Genomic DNA, 24,108 nt, shown 5'->3' with positions numbered 1-24,108 from the left:
AGATTTAACAATGGGAAAATGATACCTTGGAGCTGTGAAGTTGCTGGACCTGATGCATAGCTGAGTTTCTTACCATTGAGCAGCAAATCAATCTTCTGAACTATACATCAAAGGTCAGGAAACTTTGTAAAAGGCCAAATAGTAAATATCATAGGCTTGCGGGTCATTGGGTCTTAATCACAACTATGCAATTTTGCTGTCATAGTGCAAAAGCCACCACAGGCATTACCTAAACACTTAGCGGTGATCCTACAGCAGCGATAGCCACACCCAAGCCCAGCATCCCACTGGACACCCAACAACCTTCCCTTTTCTGTCCTATTTTGATGACCGAACATACTTGGCACATCAAAGTAGCTGGTTTGTGGATACCTCTGAGCCTTCAACTTCTCTCGTTTCTTCATTTTCCCAGCTCCTCCCACATGGTTTAAGTCCTAATTCCTATAATAAATTCCTTGCACCAAAATTTGTATGGTTCTGCCTCCATGACTGAATCCTGACTGTCACGTTTCATTAACTAGAACAACCACGATACAGAAGACTTTTAACAGGGGCAAAGTTTGGACCTACAGAGTCAAGGGGCTAATATGATATTCCCATCAGAGTGATTCCATGATGCAAGCCAGGCCCTGGTGAGCAGCTGGCTCTGCAGGTGGCATCCTTCTCTGGTGAGTCTGTGGATGCCATGGCGTGCGCACAAGTTTGCATACAAGGAGACATTGGATGTAGTGGGTAACAGGAATGTGGGTCCAATCCCAGCTTTGCAAATGATCTTGGCCAAGCTGCTTAATCCTTCTGGTGACTTTTATCCTATCCAAAATATGAAGGAGTGAGTGGTAGACTAATCACAGGTATTTGGCACCTTTTGCCTGAGGGAGGATTATTCCTCCTTGTCTCCCTGTCCTGTTCAATGTAGGTATGATCGTATGACCTGTTCTAGTCAATGAAATGTGACAGGAAGCCATGTGTAGCTTTAAGAGCCAACTTCTCTCTCTCACTGTTGTGACAAGCAACAGTTCCAGAGGGAGAGACAGCTCTGTCAGTGGGTCCCAAAGTGAAGGTGATGTGTCGTGGAGCTGGAGCTGCCTCTGTGGACATCTGGCCTGAGTAAGAACTCAATCTTTGTGGCTGTAAGCTGCTGAAGTGCTGAGGTCACTCGCCACTTCAGTGTGACTTAGGCTATTCTGACTGGTACAGGATTGAACTAGATGCTTCTTCTACATCTCACACTTGATTGAATTTGTATCAAATTTTGAGATGAATTTATTTAATTAGCAATATGTATGCAATTGTTTTGTAAAATGCTTATAGGTACACATAAAACAGAAGCCTCGTATATCTGCTCAAAATTAGTTCACTGAAATACATGTCATAGAACAATCCTTACCCTAGCCCTTTGTTCACATGGTACCTATAATCTACATAATACGAAATATCTCAAATGACTGAATTTTGAAATCAGACTAAATTGTCAAAGTTAGCTAGGGCCACAAGGATGCCATTTATGTTCCTCCTTACAAAACACTAGCTAATTATTTTTCTTGTCTACTGTCTTCTGAGGAATTCATGCATGGGGCTTATCAACCTCAAACAGTCGCAATTCAGAAGTATCAATTAACTGTGTGGTAGGTAGTTACATTTTTTTAGTTGTTACCTGGAATTTTCTCAATTTAAACATTTAAAATAGTAACTTGATTAAGTCTCTCAAAATTGAAAAAATAGCAGGTGAGCACTGATTCGCTGTTTTTCTTTTCAGCTAGTCATTTGGAAAATAAAGATAAAAACAAAGATAACACCAGAGGAAAGGGGGAGGGAAAGAAATATTAATAAAATATAATCGAGAACAAGGTGATTATACCTAAATCGGATATTCCCAAACCTTTGCAGTGAATGAGTGTTCTCCGAAGTTGATGCAACTTACACCCAGGTCCTCCATTAAGGAGTGTAGCGGATGCGATTTGTTTCATGGGTTTTTTGCTGTTGTTGTTTTCTGCCTCCTCATCCTGAAATGCTCAGCAGCACCAAATGTGCTGCAATTTCATTGAGCAGCATGTTGTAAAACAATACACTCCATGTTTATTCAGTGAGAATTTGCACTGGGGAGCATTTAAGGCTGAGGCTTTCTAACTGAAGAATGAACAAAGACATGGCTTTACCATTTATCTAACCTCATCACATTCCAGCGAATGAAAACATGGCAGCTTTTCAGTGGCAGGGAATCCATTTTGAAGTGAAATATTGCAAGTGGTTAAATAAATAGAACTTTCTATGTTCCATTCAGCCCAGTTTTGATCATCTGACCCCTTCCCCTTTTTTTCACAATCTTAAGATGGTTCTCAATTTCTTTCCAGCTTGAAATTAAAATTCCATTCCCTGCTGGCCCTTGCCTAAATGTCTTCTGTTCTAACAGTGAAGACAACATTCCTACTCTCTCTTGAAAAAGCTATACCCCACTGCTTCAGAGTAGTCATCAGGTCTTGATACAAATATGAAGCTTTCATAGATTAAACATTCATTTATTCACACCACATTCATTCTACGAACATTTACTGAATGCTTGCTACATGTTAGGCAATATACTCAATTATGGATCCAATAATTATCAGGGAAGACCTTGTCCCTACCCTCATGAACTAGAGAGGAAAATGAAAATTATTCAAATAAACATACAAATATAAATTTAAAAATTTTCCCAGGGAAGAGAAGACAGAGCTGAGATCCAAATGATAAGGGGAGGCAGATAATGCAGGTGAAGGGGGGAGGAAAAGTCCTCCTAAACCCAGAGGATGACATATGCAAAGGTCCTGTGGCATATGCACAGAAAATCACAACATAAAATGTCAAAATGATAAGAAGAAAAAGAGTAAAAGTTTATTATTTCATATACATTCTTACATTTTTTTCAGTCCTTTGACTTACATGTTCACTGTTTTTCAAGAATCTATAATACCATCTTAGGTACTCATGCTAATTAATCATAAGTTAAATTGACATAATCCCAATTTAAAAAATGCCAGCAAAGTCAAAGTCAATGCAACATGTGTGCTGATGGAGCTCATGAAAAATCGTGGACCAGTATGGCAGAAAGACAAGTCAATCACCAGTGAGGGTCTAGTAAGAATAGTGCCACACAAAAGCTGTATACAAGAGGCTGTGCTGACACAGAGGCATCTAAATAATACCTGAGGCAAAAAGCCCTAATCAGAGACTCATTCTAATAAAAGCACTCCTTAAGTTGTGGGGTGTAGGGCTAGTGAAGGAGGAGGGGAGATGAGGAAGGTCACCTTGGCAGATGGAATGGTCTGTGCTGTTCTAAAGGCATGATGACCTTCCTGGACCTTCCAGTAAATAAAATTGTATTTTAGAGGGGAAGCAGATGAAGCATAAGAGAGTAGTGGCCAGGGCCTTAGGTAAAGAAATTCCTTAAAAATTTCTTTTCTTAAGTAGGTAAGTCCAAACAATGTAGTAAGGGTTTAAATACGAACAACTCAGTACCTATTTTTAAAAGTCACAGACACAAATTAAAGGGAAAAACAATATTTTTATTTCAGTCTTAAATAACCACAATTATTTGGTAATGGGATGATGGTCCTGTTGGCGCTGTACAAATCCTCAACCCTTAGAACCAGGTGGGCCCCTGCCGCCCCTGTTTCCTTTTCCACATGGATTATCACTCTGCATATGCTTTTTAATCACAGCAATAGTCAGAATCCCAGCTTGGAAATAATGTGGCATCATGAAAAGAAATGTTGTATGATCTAATTTTGAAACTGTAGGCTACCTTGAAGCTATTGGTTACCAGGATGTCCAACAGATGTCAAATCACTATATATTTTTTCAACTGTTACAGTATCCTGTCCAACCCCCATGTGATTGCTGTGGAGCCCTGGGTGCCCTGGCATATTGGGAAGCACACGCTAAGGTAATCAGGCTTCATCCTGAAAACCATGGGGAGCTTCTAAGCTCTCTAATCAGAGGCAAGGAGTATATGCTATGGTCAGGTGCATGTGTAACTCTTCCTGGCAGGATGTACAAAAAGTTACAATAAAATTTTTAAAACCTTAAAGCCTCAAAAAGACCAGTTCAGTGGTTTAGCTGATAAATGACGGAAAATGGTAGCTGGGATGGAGCAGAGAGGACAGTGCCACAGAGGCTCTTAGGCTGTCCCCTGCTCCTGGCCTTCCCAGAGATCCCCTGCAGACTATTCCCATTACCACAGATAACCTCCTGAGACTGCCTGAGGGTGCTCACTGGCTCAAGGTGTTAGCTATGCAAGAGGCAGACCACCACCAAGGAGGCGGTGGGGGTTTGGTAGACAAATACCTCGGTGTCCTTGCCCTTTGGCTGGGCCATTCTGAAGCAACTCCCACATGCCTTCTCAGAAGTTCCCCAGCTGGCCAGGCGCAGTGGCTCACACCTATAATCCCAGCACTTGAGAGGCCGAGGTGGGCGGATCACCTGAGATCTGGAGTTTGAGACCAGCCTGACCAACATGAAGATACCCCATCTCTACTTAAAAAAAAAAAAATACAAAATTAGCCAGGCGTAGTGACACATGTCTGTAATCCCAGCTACACGAGAGGCTGAGGCAGGAGAATTGCTTGAACCTGGGAGGTGGAGGTTGCAGTGAGCTGAGATCACACCACTGAACTCCAGCCTGGGCAATAAGGGCAAAACTCCATCTCAAAAAAATAAAAATAGAAGTTCCCCAGCTAAACTGTGGTCCAGTTGCCATAAGCAATCACCTGGTTATTGACACAGTCTTGATTGCTTTTCTCCTTCCCTGTCTCATTACCCTACTCCCTCATGGAGCTTCCTAGAAAAAATCAACTACTAAATAAATTTCTTGTACCCAAGTACTTGTCTCATTCTCAGGGCCTGCTTCAGAGAGAACAGAAGCTAAAACAAAGAATATGAGAGTTATTAGTGGAGGGGGCGTCTAAAGGACTGCAAGAGCTGACTGACTAGAAGGGGGGGGGTCAAGGCAGAGAGAATAGAACAGCTCCTGAATTTCTGACTGCATGACAAGATTCATGTCAGTGACATGCACAATGGCATTAGCTACAGGACTCCAAGCGCGTTGCCTTAGATACACTGAGACTGAGGGGTCTGTGGAGCATGCAATGGAATTTTCCACCAGGTAGTTGGATATCCAGTAATGCAGATCAAGACAGAGGTCTTAGCTGAGCCATAATTTGGGAATCAGGGACACGTGGTCACTGAAGCCCCTATAGCACCAGTGTTAGGGTTTGACTGGGACTGGTAAGTAAAGATATATTGCTGTCCAAGAGCAGAAGGTGAACAAAGGGATCACAGAGGGTTGAGCCAGAGATGGCTATGAAGATAATTGGGAAGAAATGGCCAAGCAGGAAGGAAGAAAGGGAGGAGAGTGGTGTCCTGGAAGCTGAGGCAAGCATCCTCAGGGAATGACCACAAGTGTCAAGTACTTCAGTGAGCTCAAGTGAGGTAAACACAAAGAGATGCAGGGAGGACTGCTTGAGGGTCACACCAGGGCGGTCACAGAGAGCAGCCCTAAGAGAGTTTGGTAGAGATGTGCCCTGGTGGCCTAGGGAAGATCTTGTTTTCCTTATTTCATTGAAAAAAAAAAAACAGATGGACCTACGCAGCAGTTAATTAGAAAGGTTTCAAAACTCAAATATTAGTTTTCAGATTTCTAGGTCACCTCTCTGTGACACTACAAAGGTATTATAAAACCACATCAACATCAGAATGTTATAAAGGCATGGAACGCTGGCCCCCCCAAAAAACTCAGGTTTGGTAGCTAAGGGGAAAGAAGGGATGTGGATACACAGCACACACACACACACACACACACACACACACACACACACACAGACTCACATTTACATTCATGTATGAGCACCCTCTTCACTATGTTAATGGTGTAATGATATGCTCACCAGAATACCAATATACTAACAGAAATTTTCCAAAGAGATTGAACTTAAATTGTAGTAATAGCTTTGACATTGGGATACGATGATTTACTAGCATTAAAAGCATATGTTTCTGTCATTCTTTAGATTGATTCAGGATGTGATTCTAGCCTGCGGTTCCTTACATCTGGACACTTCTACTCATGCCATCACATATGAGTTATTTTAAAAAGAGGCACAGTATTATCTAAAGCTGAAGTATCCAATTCTTCAAAATGCTTCTTAATTTGTCCCAAAGCACAGTGTCTTTAAATTTGCCCACAGCATAGGCTGTTAGAAAAATACAAATCTGGATGTTCCTCAACTTAGGATAAGACTACATCCCGATAAACCCATGGTAAGTTGAAAATGCATTTAATACACCTAACCTATCAAACATAACAGCTTAGCCTAGTCTATCTTAAATGTGCTCAGAAAACTTACATTAGCTGGCAGTTGAGCAAAATCATCTCACAAAAAGCCTAGCTTATAATTTAGTGTGAAATATATCATGTAATTTATTGAATACTGTTCTGAAAGTGAAAAACAGAATGGTTGCATAGGTACTTGAAGTACAGTTTCCACTGAATGCATATCACTTTCTCAACATCATAAATTTTAAAAACTATAAGGGACTGTGAATTTGAAACCTGAGGGGTATCATTGCATCATTATTTAAGCCAAATTTGTTAAAATTGGAAGTGTTGCCACACAGTTATTTGAATAGAACAATAGAATTGCCAGTGCCTTGCCTCATAATTAGTTCCTGGGGTTTTTTTCTAATAGAAATACTATAAATACATATTGGGTGTCAGAACAGCATCCCCTTTACTTGTTATAGAAAACTAGTAAATATATTTTCTCATTTCAAGCAAGAGGAAGGTATTGCTGCAATATGTCATCATCCTTATGTTGAACCAGGATTTGTAATCTGAAATAAATCAACCATCAACCTGAAAAGAAGACAGCTGAGATTGAATTTTGAGGAAGGATTCTCCTTCCATTTAAATCAAAGCAGTTAAATGTGTAAAATAAATGAAAGCATGAAATAAATATGGAATTATCCATTTCAAATGCAAATTCTGCATGTCTCATGTTAACACTATCATAGTGAATGGTTACAGCACATCTCTGAATTATTTACAGCAAGTCTATGATGTTATGTTTTGGTGATAAAGCCACAGATATATAATTTTATGGAGAGTTCTGCTGATCTTGAATTTTGAAATAACTCTCATAAATAATAAGTTATAGTAACAAATGCATGCAAATAAACCAGCAGCCTAATTTAAAATATTGGCAAATGTGTGCCTAATTTGTATCATTTGCCTGATACATTAAATTTTAGGTAATGCAGACAGAGAAATGTTTGCAGAGCGTGCCTTTACCAGTGTTTAAAATAAGAGAGTTTTTAATTACCCATAATTTCAAAAAATGTTATATACTAGCGTTGAGTTAGGTAAAATTCCTAATATCAAAAGTAAAATCAGACCCTGAGATCTTTTAGCAGGGAAAGCTATTGGAACTCCTTTCTCTAGGAATACTATGCCTTTTGGCCAAACCATAACTTCCAGAATTATGTACTCATAGTGGTGAGAGGGAAAGGAAGTGTCTGCATATTCAACCATAAACAACAGCAATCCGGGAAGCAGTGGGGCCTCAAACCAACTAGCAGTCCCCGCCTCAGTCTCCCACGCCTCCAGGCCCAAACTAGGCGGCTGACAGCCTTCCCTTGGGATCCCCGCTGTCCAGGTACAAAAACCATCGCTTATGCATGAAATTATCAGATTCTGTTTTGATGTTGCTATACAATGAGTAATAATATGATCACTTTGCTAAGGCTAGCGTGCTTTTTCTCTAATATTTATAGCACTGACAAGATTTCTTAAGTTGTGTTAACCAGCAAAATGGTATATCAAGACCTGATTTTTAGCATTTGTTGATTACTGCCATATAAATCGTCTCACCATGGAAAATTTTATACTGCTTATAAGATGTCACGGAACATGGAATTGGAAAGGATGCAAAGAAATTCACCATTATATAGTATTTCCACCATATAAGTATAATAGACATAAATAAACCAAAGAGCATAGGTAATAGTAAAATGTATTAATTAGGAATTGATGCATACTGAGTACTTATTATCTTTGTATTTAATATAACATTAAATTGTAAGTTTATGTAATTTAATTTTTAATAAAGGCTGTGTTTTAATAATCAGCTGACAAAATTCTTGACATTTAAACAATCAGCTCTCATAAGCCAGTACAAGCTGGCCCCACCACATATTTATTTAAGATAGGCGCCGGGCGCGGTGGCTCACGCCTGTAATCCCAGCACTTTGGGAGGCCGAGGCGGGTGGATCACGAGGTCAAGAGGTCGAGACCATCCTGGTCAACATGGTGAAACCCCGTCTCTACTAAAAATACAAAAAATCAGCTGGGCATGGTGGCACGTGCCTGTAGTCCCAGCTACTCAGGAGGCTGAGGCAGGAGAATTGCCTGAACCCAGGAGGCGGAGGTTGTGGTGAGCCGAGATCGCGCCATTGCACTCCAGCCTGCGGAACAAGAGCGAAACTCTGACTCAAAAAAAAAAAAAAAAAAAAAAAGATATGCATATATATTGACCTGCATGCATCTCTGTGCGTGTGTGTGTGTGTGTGTGTGTGTGTGTGTGTGTCTGTGTATGTGTGTGTGTGTTATTTCTGCAAATGAGCCAGGTAACCAAAAAAAATAAAGACTCTTTCCTGCAATTCTATTACAAGCAGGTAGATCAAAATGCCTCTGCTCTGACCAGTAAATACAGAATTCTCAGTCTACTACCCTTTTCATCTGCTTTCCTTTAAAAAGCAAGGTATTTTGCCTCAATTCTTATTTTCCTAGAGCCATTCACTTTTAACCCAAATCCAAGAGAGAGTATATTACTGTCAAATACATTGGGCTTTGGAGCAGGATCACGCTCAGTTTAAGAATCCCATTTTGTGCTGTGATGTACCACCCAGACTCTGGGCAGGAAAGAGCCCCCACTTCAAGGAATGTTGCCAGCAGACGGCCCTCAGCTGCCAGCCCTTTCCAAAAGTGACCCTTGACTGAGGGGAGCTACTGACTCCAAGATCACACCCCTTCCTAGGTGCAGCCTGCATCCAATAACTGGTTGTATGAGAAGATCTAGACTCCTCACACCAACCTGGAACTATTTTGAAACAATCCCCTCAGCTTTAGTCCTCCAAATAGGGTCACCAGATGCTCCATCAACACTACATCATCACGTGACTTCCCCCTCTGCCAAGTCTGCTTCCTTCTTCCCTTCTGCAGATATTGATTGAAAAGCATTCCCATTTAGCCTCCTGCATGTTAACCTGCATCCCAGAGTGTTTTCTGAGAAGGACAACCTGAAAACTTTGCAAAGTAGCTGTGAAATAGTAACATCTGCGCATCAAAATGCATGTGCTAGGAATTTCTAATTTTTACGTTTTTAATAAAGTAGCACTATTTCCTGTTTCTTGGCCATGTATTAGACAACACAAATATGAGCTAAGTACATGTTTTCTTATGATAGCTTAAAAAGTTATTTAGTCTACCTCCAAACATTTAATGATGCCAATGCTTCACAAACTCTCTGAAAAAACAGAGGAGGAGATAACACTTCTCAAGTTATTCTATGGTACCAAAAACAAAGACATCACAATAAAGGCAAACTGAAGACCAATGTCTCTTATAATATAGATGCAAAAATTCTCAAATACTTATTATATAAAAATAATCTAACAGCATATAAAAATAATTATGAATTACATGATGCAACTAAATGAGGTTTATCCTAGAATGTATGGCTGGTTTAACACTTTAAAAACAATTAATGTAATATGCCATAACAATATGAGAAGAATTAATCTAGCTTTTCATTTTCTTTTATGATCTTGACCGTTTTTTTGAAGAGTATTAATTACCTATTTTGTTGAATGTCCCTCTTTGGAGCTCTGCCTATGGTTTCCCATGATTAGACTACGATTATGATTGCACTGTGGCTATGGCAAGAATACCACAGCAATGGTGTAATATCCTTCTTAATCCATTAAACCAAGAGGCTCATAATGTTGACATATCTCATTACTTATGATCTTAATCTTGATCTCTTGATTATGGTGGTATCTGCTTGGTTTCTCCACTACAAAGTTAGTATCTTTTCTTTCATATTGTTAATACATGTCTTGGAGAATCTAGTTGCATTTTGTTGATGGAAAAAAAAATAAAGCACGAACCTAATGGAGAATTGGTTCTATTTTGAGAAACAGAATATGTCACCTATTCCTTCTTCATGCTTCTGACCACATTTTCTATGAGTTCCCGTTTCCCTGTGGTAGCCAAACAGCCCAAGGAATGTAAAGTATTTAGCATAGATTCTAGCTATTCCTTTTTATTACACCAATATCCTAAATATCTATTTTTTTACATAGAAAAACATCAAATGCTTGAGAAGTTGTTTCTGGGTTTTCTTTGTTTTGAAGACTTTATGTAGTGGTATGTTTCACTCGTTCCACAGGACAGCTTCCTGACTGATTCATTATACTGCCCAATAAAACCTGATCTTCAGCAATAGCAGATGTGTATTCCTTACAGGCCTGGTTACATAGTCGTCTGTCTTTATGGGTGCATGCTAACTGAGGGTTGTATTATTACTACGTCACTGAATTGCCACTTGCTGGATCTCTACTCAGTTCTTAGCTTTTCAAAGATTCAGAAATCACAAAATTTAAAAAAATGCAATGGTAATGAGATAATTGCCTAAAACTGTAATAATAATGAAAGTCACAGCATCTAAAAATGACGTGACTCCATCTAATAACAATAATGAAAACTGCAACTGGTAGAATGCAAGCTCAGCAAGGGCAGATATATCCCAAGTACTTTGATCAGTGATTGAAACGTGATAGTTGCTTAAAACATATATGTCAGGTAAATTACTTTTAATGAACTATGGAATCTACTGAGCACTTTACAAATATTGCTTCATTACAGCCTCACAATAATCCTAGGAAGTACATACTACTGTTATAATTTATCATTAGTTTACATATTTAAACATTTAAGTTTGCTTTGTTATGGAAAATTTCTAACATACACGAAGAGTTGGAACAGTATAATGAATGCCGGCATACCCACTGCATTTAACAGCTCTAGATGTCTTAACAAAATACGTTAGACCAGGAGGCTTAAACAACAGGAATCTATTATTTCTCACAGTTCTGGAGGTTGGAAAGCATAAGAATAAGGTTCTAAACAATTCTGTTCCCCTGTGAGGGTTCTCTTCCTGTCTTTCAGATGGCTGTCTTCTAGCTGTATCCTTGAGAAGCCAAGAGTGAGAGGAAGCAAGTCCTCTGACGTCTCTTCTTATCACAGCAGTAATTCCACCTTCAGAGCCCCATCCTCATCAGCTCATTTAAGTCTACTCACCTCCCAAAGGTCTCATGTCTACATAGCATCACATTGGGGGTTAGAGATTTAATGTATGAATTTTGATGGGACACACAATTCAGTCCATACACAGGACCTGCCCATCACCCTGTTAAAATGATCAGTTACTGATATATGTTATGCCATTTTCCTCCTCCTCCTCCTCCTCCTCCTCCTCCTCCTCCTCCTCCTCCTTCTAATTCTGGGTCTCTGGGTCTCACTCTGTCACTGAGGCTGTAGTGCAGTGGTACGATCATAACTCACTGCAGCCTTGAGTTCCTAAGCTCAAGCAATCCTCCTGTCTCAGCCTCTTGAGTAGCTAGGACTACAGGCATGCACCACCACACTCAGCTGTCATCCCATTTTATACAAAAAGTGTACTGTGCTTGCTGTATTATTTGAGAATATTCAACTATTCTATAGCAGAAAAGAAAAACAAATGGGGTACATAACTCATGTGTTAAGTGTTGTTAATAATTAAGAAAGTCAATTTTGAGATATAGGCAGGATTCATAGAATTGTGTTAAACGCGGTACTAAGTAACCTTTAAGACATGCTATGTGATAAAGAGGATGGAACAAACAAAATTTTTATTTCAAAATAGAAAAGAATGGTAAGACCAGGTCATAAGCATGAATCTTGTCACCTCCATAGTGACAGCAATGTTATCCTCAAATTAACCTCCACTGGCGATACTCATCATAGTCTCATTTGGCCTGACATCTGCTCTGACATACAAATGGAGGCAAAATCCCCTGCTGTTCACCAAAAAACTGATGAGATAATGGTCAGCTGCACTCGCCCTGTGTCTTTCTGATAGAGCACGTGTGTGTATTGGGTCCCAGGCACTCACTGTCTACCAGGCTTCCTTGTTCGAACCTCAGCTATGGTCCTCATAACCACACCACCGTTGAGAGAGTGGAGATGGTGAAGAGACAGAGCATTCAAACACAGCATAACCAGAAAACGATGTTCTTCCACTCATTTGACACCTAGTCTAAGGGTGTTAACCTAGTTCTCTCTGTCTCCTGGCTTCTTTCTTCTTGAGTCATTGTGAGTCATTCCTCTAAATTTGGTCTATAGGCTTTTCTGTTGTGGATCCTCTGGGATAGCTTACCTGCTAGTATACTTGTAAGAGGGAAATTTTCAGAACATGGGCTCAGAAGAGACAGAGAGACTGAACTGAAATTACTCAGCTCATTTGGGCTAAAATCTAGGTGTTTAATATACTGCTGAACTTAATTCATAATCATAAACACAAACTATAACACTTTGATAAGACCTCCAGGAAAGAAAATATTTCACTTTTGCACATTTTTTGAAGGGTATGTTTGTGTGTGTATAAAACAAACAAATAGCTAAAGTGCAGCTTGAGCTCAATCTGTGACATGTTTTCCATTAAAAAAATCCTGTTAGCAATTCCATTGAATTGTACATAAACAAGTCAAGGAAGCTTTCTTCCCACTGACAGATTTACTTTTATTTTAAAATTTTTATCTATTTGTTTTTGCTCCTTTGGTCTCTCAGTTCAACAGCTTAAGAATAGCTTAGATTCCATACATGGAAATTGCTCCCCTAAAAAAAACAAATCTGAACATTTGCAAGAAAAAATGTTCGGTTTAAAGCCATTGCCTTTGCTCTATGCTATTAACCCTCTAGATATATGCCAAAATTGCCCAATTGTTCAAACCGAATGTCAGGCTTGGGACTCTGTGGTCCGTGTCTTGAATTGACTATTTCCTCCTGATACAGTCATCTAATAACTGCTGCTCAGGTCAGGGAAAAATAAAGCACTCAAGATGAGAGCTTGCATTGCAAATCTGTTTACTGTTTCTATACAAATTTCACTGTAATATACTCTCTTTGACAGTGTGCTAGGCCAGTATTTCCTCTGGAAGACACTGCTGTAGAAACCAGTAATGATTTTCCTGAGAATGTTCCCTAGCCCAATAAAAGAACGGAAAATAATTATGTTGGCAAATCCAGCCAGATTGAGATGTTTTGTACTTTCATTTTAAATATAGTTTTCTTGGTCTTGCTACTAGACTCACAACTGCAGAATACACAAGTGACTAAAAATAGTTCTTTCAAATTGTAGATGAGATGAAGCAAAAAGTTTCAGACACCCTTACAAAGAGACCTGATCATGGTCCTATAGGAAGATTTCTGAAGGAAATATAAGACAATATGTTTCTCAGATCACTGAAAGAACACATAATTTGAAAGAATCTTTATATTACAATAAAATCAAAGGTAAACTCCTATTTAAATTGCTCACCTCTAATATGTGTCTTCTAATCGACGAATAACCTTACATGCATCCATTCTTGGGTGGCCAACTTTTCCGTAATTTGCATGATGAACCAAGGTTTAGGTTTATGAGATCTTGAAAAAACTTTAAGGTGACCCAATATGTGATATTGTTTTCTACTGCCTAAGTATTACATTCACTTTTATAAGTCCATGCATTCTATAGGTTATAACACCAGCCATATCAATTACCATTTTTATGACACCTATATCATGCTATGCTTAAAGAAACAGAGAATTTGGATGCCTAATATCAAGAATAAAAATCTTTGGGCAATCTGTGTTTAACATATTGAACGTAGCTTTGCTCTATTAGAAACTCTGTTTAACTTAAACCAGTACTCTTAATTCTATCATGTTCAGCAAACCCTTTTTATAACAAACATTTTGTAAAGTCCTCTTGCTATGCAGAAATGACATTTTTAAATATTAACACTCATCCACACACATGAAACAGGTGTCAGTGCCCCACCCATATCTGCCCAGTTCTCATCATTCTAGCACATGCCCATCCATAGCATCTTCTAGCAAATACCCTTGCAGTCACTCTCTGCCTGAGGTTTTCCCCTCTGCCTACCCAAGGGGTCAGATAAGAATTGCTGGGGAGGTAATGACCCAGGAGCAGTCCTCAACCAGCTGATGAAAGGGGAAGATAAATAGTCTAGCTTTTCTCCTCCCTCAGATGGGACCACTTCTACGCATGTTCTACGTGTTTGCCCAGAGCTCCCCAGCAAGACAGAGCCCCACCTGTCCACAGTGCCAACTTGTAACCCTCCCACTCCTCCTGGCTGCTTTTCCGTCCCTTCCTCACATTGCCACTCCTCTGCACTGCTCCTTGTCATCGCCTCCCATAGAAAGCATGTGCATACAACACCTTGGCTCAGGGTCTGCTCCCAAGGGATGCCAAATGAAAACAACACATCAATTTAAAAAAATCAATAGAGTACCATAAGTGTGATATAAAAATGATTTAAAATGCAAGGATTAATAGTAAAATTCTATTTTCAACATGTAAAGACAAGGGCATGGCTACACTTGATCGTGCCATGAAGTAGGGAGGTATTTGCTTCGCTATCACTACAAAAAAAAATTTGTAGAATCACTACAAAAAAAAATCTATAAATGTAGACTCAGACAGGTGTGACAAAGTCTCCTGCTGCAGAGGCATGGCCATCTGTAGCATAATTTTCTCAGCACTCTAGGTAAAGTTCTAAGCAAACTAAGTACAAGCTTCCTTTAATTTTCATGGTAGTGCAGTATAGTGAAAACAAAAAGACAGAGAGGATTTGTTTTGATGTGTGTTGTTGTTTATAAATAGCTATTTACTTATATGACTGTCTGGCAAAACATTAAAACATTGTGTGGGAGGAGGGACAGTTTTTACTATGAGGGCTTGGCCAGACCACATGTCACATCTCTGTCCCTGCCCACAAAATGCTTCTTGTACCCACTAGTTGTTGTCATTACCCAAAACTACCCTCGAAAAATGGTCCCTAGAGGGCAGTGCTACACCCACTGAGAACCACTGGTTTAGACAAAAAATAAAAAAAGGCACCTAACAATGGAGGAAATGTAAATGGAACTGCACAGTGGCTTAAGCCACTAGATTTAAAACACCTCAGTTTAAATCCCACCTCCACTTTTAGTTCAAGATCAGACCTTACCTCACTTGAGGTGAGACCTGTAGTAATACAGGTCCAGCCTACAGACTGCAAGTTAGTGTAATAGCCTGCAGAATGCATGAAGTTATGGACGTCAACGCAATGCTTAGCTAGTGGAGAAACAGAATCGCAGTATGCATCAGCTTGGTTTTGGCTTACATCCTAGGATGAGAAATTGAACCATAGGGAAGGCAGTTTCCTTCTGGTGCATATTCCTCACCTGTAAGATGGAAGAAACCACATTTTCTAACTCCGGATTGTTTTGAGAATTAATGACTAAAACACAGTGCGTGGCACCACGTGGGAGTTCAGAAACATTCACTATTCTTATTACTATAGCTCATGGCTCAGTGATTGATCTCATTCACCCCTCTAACTCAAATCATCTCTCTGCTGTGGCCACCAGAAGACACAATTGTGTAGAATGTGTCCACGTGGGTTTGGTCATACAACTATCTGTTTCCAAGGCACAACCTGTGAATTTACTATCACTCCATCCCTTCCCTCCTCCATGCTTCTGCTGCCTGTCCTGTCACTTGTCACCCCCAATAACAATAACCTGATGAGAAGGTTTGTGCTACTGCAAAATCTGTTTGTCATAATACAAACAGATTCTGTACCTCTGCGCCCAATGAGGAGATCTTATAAAATGTAATGTAGGGTAAAAGCGGAAAGAAAAAGTATTGAGTGAGCTTTTTCCCACACTGGCTAAATCAAAGTAACGGTGGCAGCAGTTAGAGAATTTGAAAAATAAATGAGATGATGTATATAGGAATGTACTGCTGTAAACTGTAGAGTGAAGCACAAATGCAAAAGTGCTTTTGCTCTTGTTATTTATTAATAGTATCATTAGACACACAGCTGTTAGAAACCCAGCTAGGGAAGACATAGAGAACTGGTATTATCCTTTATAAATGAGATGGGTGAGAACCAAGACTAGATGTTGCCTAAAGGGAAACTGGAAAAGATCAAACTGACAGCCCTGTAGAAGAGGGTTCTTGGAGATGAAGAGCTGTTTGGGAAATGGTGACACCAAGTTAGGCAGAGGAGCGGAGGTACCAAATGAAAGGGTCAGCTTCATAAGGCTGTAGACATGTTCTTGAACAGAGAACTGCATTGACTGATGTGGCCTGTAATGGAAACTCAGATAATGAAATAAAATCAACATTTAAGAATTTCAGGCTGAGAACTCATTGCCATGGCAACCCTCTCAGAAGGGAACTTGTATAAGAAAATAAGATTCACTTGACTACGCCTTAAAATGAAAACCTACACTCAGTGAAACAACTAAATGCAGAATTCCAAAACTGCTTATTGCCTCAATGCCTAGAGGTAGCACTGAGGCTGTAGGCCCATCATCTTTCCCATTGGAAGCTATTGCTTCACAAGATCTCTGACTCATGGATGGAACATCAGTCAGCTCTGAGGGATCCCCATTGAAATTGGGTGGTTCCTACCAGCAAAAATTTACAATGTTTTCTCACTCAAAAAAGTCATCCAGCATGATGCTTGTGGAAATCACAGGTAGCACACACCATTTAAACAAACACCCAAGTATTAGTCTGCCCATAATCACATAAAATACCAAATTCCCATGTCAATTATTATTTATTTTCAGGGGAAAATAATTTTTAACCTAAGCAAAATCTGGCTTATATTCAGATTATGATTTTTTTTCAAAATAAAACATCTACTTTATTACATGTTGTCATTCAAAGAATGTCAGACAGGGTGCATTATAATTTATCAGTGAAAATCGTTTTCTTGAATATCTAATGTCATGGACAAATATAAATCTATGCCTTTTAACTGGTGCTAGGAGAAGAAATTACTGTGATCCTTTTTGTATGGCACGGATTAGTTTTTTTAAAAAAATGAACATGATGTTAAAAGAAGGGAAATAGAGGTCAGGATAAACACATTAAAATCATTACAAAATATTTCTATGCTCACAAACAAAAAGAATAAAGACAGCATGATACATAAGATAATATCTATGTCATCCTCTCCACCAGTGCGTGGTAATAATGGATACAAAATCAGGCCTTTTCATTCTCGAGCCCTGAGCAATAGAAATTTTTTCTTGTCTTCATCCCTGCACACACCCTTGAAGTTTCGCCATGATTTTTACCAATATACACAATTTCTGTTTGTATGTTTTAGTCAAGGATTTCATGTATTATGTGTAGTTTTAATTTTTTCAGAATACACTCTTGCTCTAGAAATCAACATAATTCAGATGCTTGATTGCACCGGTCTGACTATGCATTCCTCGGGTCACATGCATTCGGCTTCTGGGTTCAACCTCAGGTCACATGCATTCGGCTCCTGGGTTCAACCTGGGTCATTTTTCCTTTTTGACATCTATAATATCTTTATCTTTCCCAAGGTTCACGGAGAAAATACGTAGCTTCCTGATCTTCTTTTAAGGTTTTACTTTACCCCTATTCCAACTTCCAGTTTCCACTACTAATTATCCTCTTCACGGTGCCTTAAATTTTACGTATCTTGCAATCAACAATTTCAAGGTTGTCAAGAATATAAATACCAATCGATGCACATTTTTTGGTCCAAGGGTAACTCATGGTTAAAGAAAAATAACTGACTTTAATATCTGGAGTAAATAAGGAATAATATTTGGAAGAAATAAGAAACTTGCACAGACTAGATCTAGGAGGCATGAAAGATTGTATTTTTTCACTTAGAACTATTTATGGTAAGATTAGAAGAAGAATCATGATTAAAATCTCATATTGAAATATTTCCCAATATTAAGCACTAAATGATCATTCATAAAAAACAAGTGCCATTGTAAAATGAGCCATTAGATTTGTTGATTATTTTTTTTCTTTTACCACCTAAAACAAATGTGGATATGTATGAAAAAACAGCTGTCACAAAGAATGTATAGAGGAGAGAAATGTAATGAACTTTTCCACTAAGTTAATACAATATATAGTATTTTTTCATAGTAAAAAGATTTTATCCACAACATATCCGACACCCAAATCAGTATCTTATTTCTAGGTATAAAATAAATGGCTATAACATTTCTCTCTCTACACTATTTAAAAATGATCTCCTCTTAGCAAAACAGAGAAATAGGTGAAATTTATTTATACCCTACTCTTTTTTCTGTTTTTCTCCATCTCCTTTCAGACCTTTCTCCAATTCTCCTCCCCCAGGCTAAGGTGCTCAGTACTTTTAGCATTCTCTAATTTATCCTGTTAACATGAAAAGTAATTTGATAAATTTCTTCATATTAAGGTATTAGAAAATTAATTATCTACTGATCTCACGGGTATTTGCATTTTAAAGGAAAATTGCAGAGAAAGAACAATGCCTGAACATCCTAAATTACTCATTAATTATGGAATTTCAGGCATCTCTGGGAAGATATTTAAAAGTGATGAGAGAACTTCAGAGTATTCTCAAGTCATACAATAGATAGGATGATCTTGTCCATTTATTTGTCTGGGTTGTCATGAGATTGAGGCAAATTGTGTTAGAAAATAACCATTAGATCCTCTATGTCTTGGAAGATAACTGATAATGTCATGGTACACAGTAGGTCTTATTCATATTTATTAAATAAATTTTCACACTGTTTGTCTTACATCCATTAAAAATATTTGAAGAATCTATTCTTTTGGTAAAATAAGAATCTGAGTCTATGTGTTGGACCCTGTGCTGTAATCCTAAAACCTTTGGTTTAACCTTAGCAGAAAAGTGGTGCATATTAAATATTTAATTTATTCCTGGACATTTCCCTGTTGTTTAGAAACATCTAGAAATTACATGGTAAATGTCTACAGTTCTGGTGTTCAGAATAGACATCAAAGGAAAATGGTATTTTCTTAAATTGCCAAACCATAGGTGTGAAAACATCTTATATTTGAAGTAATATTGCCAAATACTTTTAAAAGAATTCTCTTCTTCCAATTATCTTACACTTATTATCCCAACTGATCCCTATAACAACAGCCTCATGAACTGGACAGGTCTTCGAATAACAGTAGTCATTTACCGATCCTTTATGTGTGGAAACCAACCTACAAAATGTTGACATTACTTGTCCACAGTGACACAGTAATAGGTGGCAAAGCAAACACTAAGCCACTCTGATAAAAGGATTTATGAGAAATTCTCTTTGACATGTATATAAATGAGTTCAAGTTAAGTTTATTTTCCATCCTGATAACCAGGCTTTTTATATCAACCACCTCTTCCATCTATCGTGATAAGTTGACAAAGTTCAAGCTGATACTATAAAACATGTATCCAGTCATAATCATGTTTCTAAAAGTTTTCCATTTCCATCTACATAATCAGAATGTGATGATATTAGCATTATTATTTATTGAATGGTGATCAAGAGGATGAGATTCCATAGAAAGAAGAAAGCCTGATTTACTCCAGAAAAAGGAAGAAAGCAAGAAAGAAAGAAAAGGAAGGAGGGAGAAAGAAAAGAAAAATATTTTTCTTTTTTATGTGTAAAAGAGACAAGACATTTGATGGCAACTGTAGTATCATGCAAGAACATGATGATCAATTTAGTTGAACATTTCATCTCTCACATTTTGTATATTTTCTATCTCCATTTTTATTGACTAATATTGGAATGAATTCCATTCAGCATTACCTGCTCATTTTATTCAAGTAATATGTAATTGGCCCTTCAAAGTAATTATCAAAGATGTTAAGGTAGATTTAACTCCTATCAAAGAATGACTGGAATATTACCGGAGCTTTACTTCAGCCCATCTGCATGCCATTTGATAAGAAGCTAACTTAGTCCATAAGTCTTCCATTTCTTATCTAATGGCAGCAAGTGGAGTAACATGATTGTTTTAAGATAATTCGAGTTAGAGATCCCTTTCTGTACTAAAAGGTTGAGTGTTATTTTTGTACTGTTTCTAACAAACTTCTTAGTTCTTCCTTTTTCTTGGCTTTTAAAAACAAATTAGAAATGCCAGTGATTTCACTAGCAAATTCTCTTCAGATCTCAAAATCCATATTTCCCAAGTTGGATACTTCTCTACATATCCATTTTCCAAGCACTTCAGCCTTTTGCTTTTTTAAATCAATAAGCCATATTGACAAAATTTTAATTATTCCCTAAATGTGCATACCTGTTTTGATTTTTCTTATTTTCCTATAGAGAACAAAATTAACCAACTGGTCGTGAGGTCAACTTTGCTCCATTCTCTTTGAACTTTAGGTTTCACCTCACAGAGAGAATAGGGTCTGATGTATTGATCCGTTAGAAAAAAAAATTTAGAAAATCAAAGAGAGAAATAAAATACCCATCTCCGTTAATAATTATACAAAGATTAAAAAGTGCTATATATTTAGGTCATGAAAAGTTTCCTTATTTCAAGCAGACTCACCAATGTTGCATTGAAAAACCCATAATTACAACCATGAACAAAAAGTATAGCAACCATCCAAGGTTACCTGAATGTATCTGCTTCTCAATGTTCCTTCATGCAAATAATACAACCACTACTTCTGTGAACTATCAAGCAATGCTGATATCTTCGGTCTGCTATGAAGTCAAGTGTTTAACTATTTTTCTGCCCCACAATTTCAGCAAGGCTATAATCTATGTGAGGGGGAAAAATAACCAAAGAACTCCAGCCAAATTAACTTATTATCAGATATTTACAGTGTATTTTTCTATAGTTTGATTTTCTTGGTGTAATTGAGATGTAATAGAGGTAGAACATGTTGCAAAAGAGAAGCAGGTGAGTAAATACCTCCAAATCCAGCTAGAAGATAATTCCTTTCATCTCAGCCTACTGGTAATGAAATAGATTAGATCCACATTTTCTGAACTCCCTTTGTCTACTGATAAAACTTAGAAGAGATGGGGTATACCCAGCTACCACCTACACAGTGTTAGTTTAAGAAGAGTAAAATAAATCTAAAAGAATAACAATCTTCAGGTGAAAATCCATATGCAGAGTAATTTTCTCCAAATAAATCATGTCTGACGCTAGCATGAGAATGCATGCACACATTCATACATGTAGACAGAGATTAAACACAGCTCCAAAATGCACAAATGTACGACCAATATATACTAAATGTGCACTGTTATAACAAACTCAGCACTTGCTATTTTCCTTCTTTAAACCTGCTGGCCACTACCATAATATTTACTTTCTCCAAAGGAAAATAAGGGGCAAAATAAAGAGGAAAAAGCAGATGAGATAACTCCAGTTCTGAGGTTTTATAGTTTTAAATTCTGAAACATCATGAAAAATTTAGCAAATATTTATGGCATACCAAAGAGTAGAGTCATGGTAACCAAAGAGGCTATTAAGATCCTTAAAGTTCGTGCTAAAAAGTTTGGAAATGGTTTCCTATCTCTTTTTAGACAAGACAGATTTCTAAACTGTAAAGACTGAAAAAGAATGAGAAATAAAAACCATAAAATTACTTACAACTGATCGGATGTTATTCTCTTTCACCAGCTTCAGAGATGATTTATAGCAATTTGCAAGGTCTTCCTTGTGGGAACCATTAATATGGCCTCTGGCTATTGGTCCTACAGTATGGATGACATCTGTAAACACAAAAGGAAGGAAAAAGAGGATAAGCAAGGTATTTTTCACTTTTTACATCATTAATGCTTTATTTATTTTAGGAATTTGTGTTAGAGCCTGGAGACAAGCAAGCTAAGCAATGCATTGGCGATGCAAATATTTCTCTGGTAAAAGATCTTAAGGCACAACCTTCTAAAGTAGGCAATTTCCCATGAAGATGGTAATTGTGAAAAGGAATACCTAACCAGTGAATTGTTCCATAGACTTTGGTCAGATTCAAGTGACACAGATTATAGTATAAGATGTGCGTAATTGGCACCCTGGAAAAAAGACAAATCCTTGGAGGGAAACAAACTGAGGAATAATTGCCTGCAGAATGAATATCTGGATTGACATGGAAGGGAAGAGCCAATGCTAGTCTGGCTTACTTGTAAGACAAGTTTCAGGCATTGTACACAGTAAAGAAGAGCATTTCCAAAACAAATTCCAAGATCATTTTTAATAATCAGTAATAATCTTAAGAAGAATAATTTCAAAACATTCCTGTCAATTTTAAAGTGTAACCTACCAATCCTTACATATACAAGGTATGTATGTTCATACCTATTTTATTTTATTTTTTGTTTGTTTTGTTTTTTTTGAGACGGAGTTTCACTCTTGTTACCCAGGCTGGAGTGCAATGGCACAATCTCGGCTCACTGCAACCTCCACCTCCTGGGTTCAAACAATTCTCCTGCCTTAGTCTCCTGAGTAGTGAGACTACAGGCACGTGCCACCATGCCCAGTTAATTTTTGTATTTTTAGTAGAGACGGGGTTTCATCATGTTGACCAGGATGGGCTCAATCTCTTGACCTCGTGATCCACCTGCCTTGGCCTCCCAAAGTGCTGGGATTATAGGCGTGAGCCACTGTGCCCGGCCTCATACCTATTTTTATAGGTTAATAGTTCATATCTATTTTAACAGGTTAATAGTTAATTATCTACTTTTAATGTATTAAAATGTTCAAACATTTTAATACAATCTATACTTTTCAACTCCTACTCATGTTGAAAACACAAAATTTGATTTTTTTAAATATGCAAAACAAGCCATTGTGCTATTCTTTTAATCACTATGCATACATCAACTTTTAACTTTAGGAACATAGAAAAAGAGGACTGTCCTCTTCTAAGAAAGAGTAGAAGAAAAAACCCACATTTTAACCAAATTTACTTGAAAATGCCTTGTAACACTTGCTTCCCAGTCTTACCGGTGAATTGAATCACTGATGTAAGTAAGTCACAACAGCTAATCAACTTTGATCACAAAGACAAATTTAGTCTAATATAATTGGAATGTTATCATGAAATCATTTGTGTTGACTAATCAGTACCACTCAATTCCGATAACAATGACAGAAGAATAAGAGTATACAAAAATAAGAATATGGCACAGTTTAAAAATGCATATAGCATGTGAATAGCAGCAAGTAAGTCACTAAAAGAAAAATCTTGGACTGGGCGCAGTGGCTGACACCTGTAAATCCAGCACTCCGGGATCCAGGGCAGGCGGATCATGACATGAGGTGAGGAGATTGAGACCATCCTGGCTAACACGGTGAAACCCTGTCTCTACTAAAAATATAAAAAGTTAGCCGGGCATGGTGGCACACACCTGTAGTCCCAGCTACTCGGGAGGCTGAGGCCGGAGAATCACTTGAACCAGGAGGCGGAGGTTGCAATGAGCTGAGATTGTCCCACTGCACTCCAGCCTAGGCAACAGAACAAGACTCTGTCGAAGAAAGAAAGAAGGAAGGAAGGAAGGAAGGAAGGAAGGAAGGAAGGAAGGAAGGAAGGAAGGAAGGGAGGGAGGGAGGGAGGGAGGAAGGAAGGGAAGGAAGGAAGGAAGGGAAGGAAGGAAGGAAGGGAAGGAAGGAAGGAAGGAAGGGAAAGAAAGAAAGAAAGAAAGAAAGAAAGAAAGAAAGAAAGAAAGAAAGAAAGAAAGAAAGAAAGAAAGAAAGAAAGAAAGAAAGAAAGAAAGAAAGAAAGAAAGAAAGAAGGAAGGAAGGAAGGAAGGAAGGAAGGAAGGAAGGAAGGAAGGAGGAAGGAAGGAAGGAAGAGAAAGAAAGAAAGAAAGAAGAAGGAAAGAAAGAAGGAAGGAAGGAAGGAAGGAAGGAAGGAAGGAAGGAAGGAAGGAAGGAAGGGAGGGAGGGA

The 24,108-nt window shown here is 38.1% G+C and overlaps 1 protein-coding gene across 2 annotated transcripts in view; it reads right to left on the bottom strand.

Moving 5' to 3' along the window:
- MACROD2 (mono-ADP ribosylhydrolase 2) overlaps positions 1-24,108 on the bottom strand; it is a 2,030,631-nt gene that overhangs the window by 791,301 nt on the left and 1,215,222 nt on the right. For both annotated transcript variants that reach the window (XM_032248219.1, XM_032248220.1), the window contains exon 6: positions 21,813-21,934. In XM_032248219.1, the coding sequence (XP_032104110.1) occupies positions 21,813-21,934 (122 nt within the window). The remainder of the gene's footprint in view (positions 1-21,812; positions 21,935-24,108) is intronic.

Source organism: Sapajus apella, unplaced genomic scaffold (assembly GCF_009761245.1).
Source record: "Sapajus apella isolate SASKATOON/1434 unplaced genomic scaffold, GSC_monkey_1.0 scaffold65, whole genome shotgun sequence".
Classification (NCBI taxonomy): domain Eukaryota; kingdom Metazoa; phylum Chordata; class Mammalia; order Primates; family Cebidae; genus Sapajus; species Sapajus apella.
The sequence above is the reverse complement of the archived record's forward strand: the minus strand, read 5'-3'. Positions and strand labels throughout refer to the sequence as shown.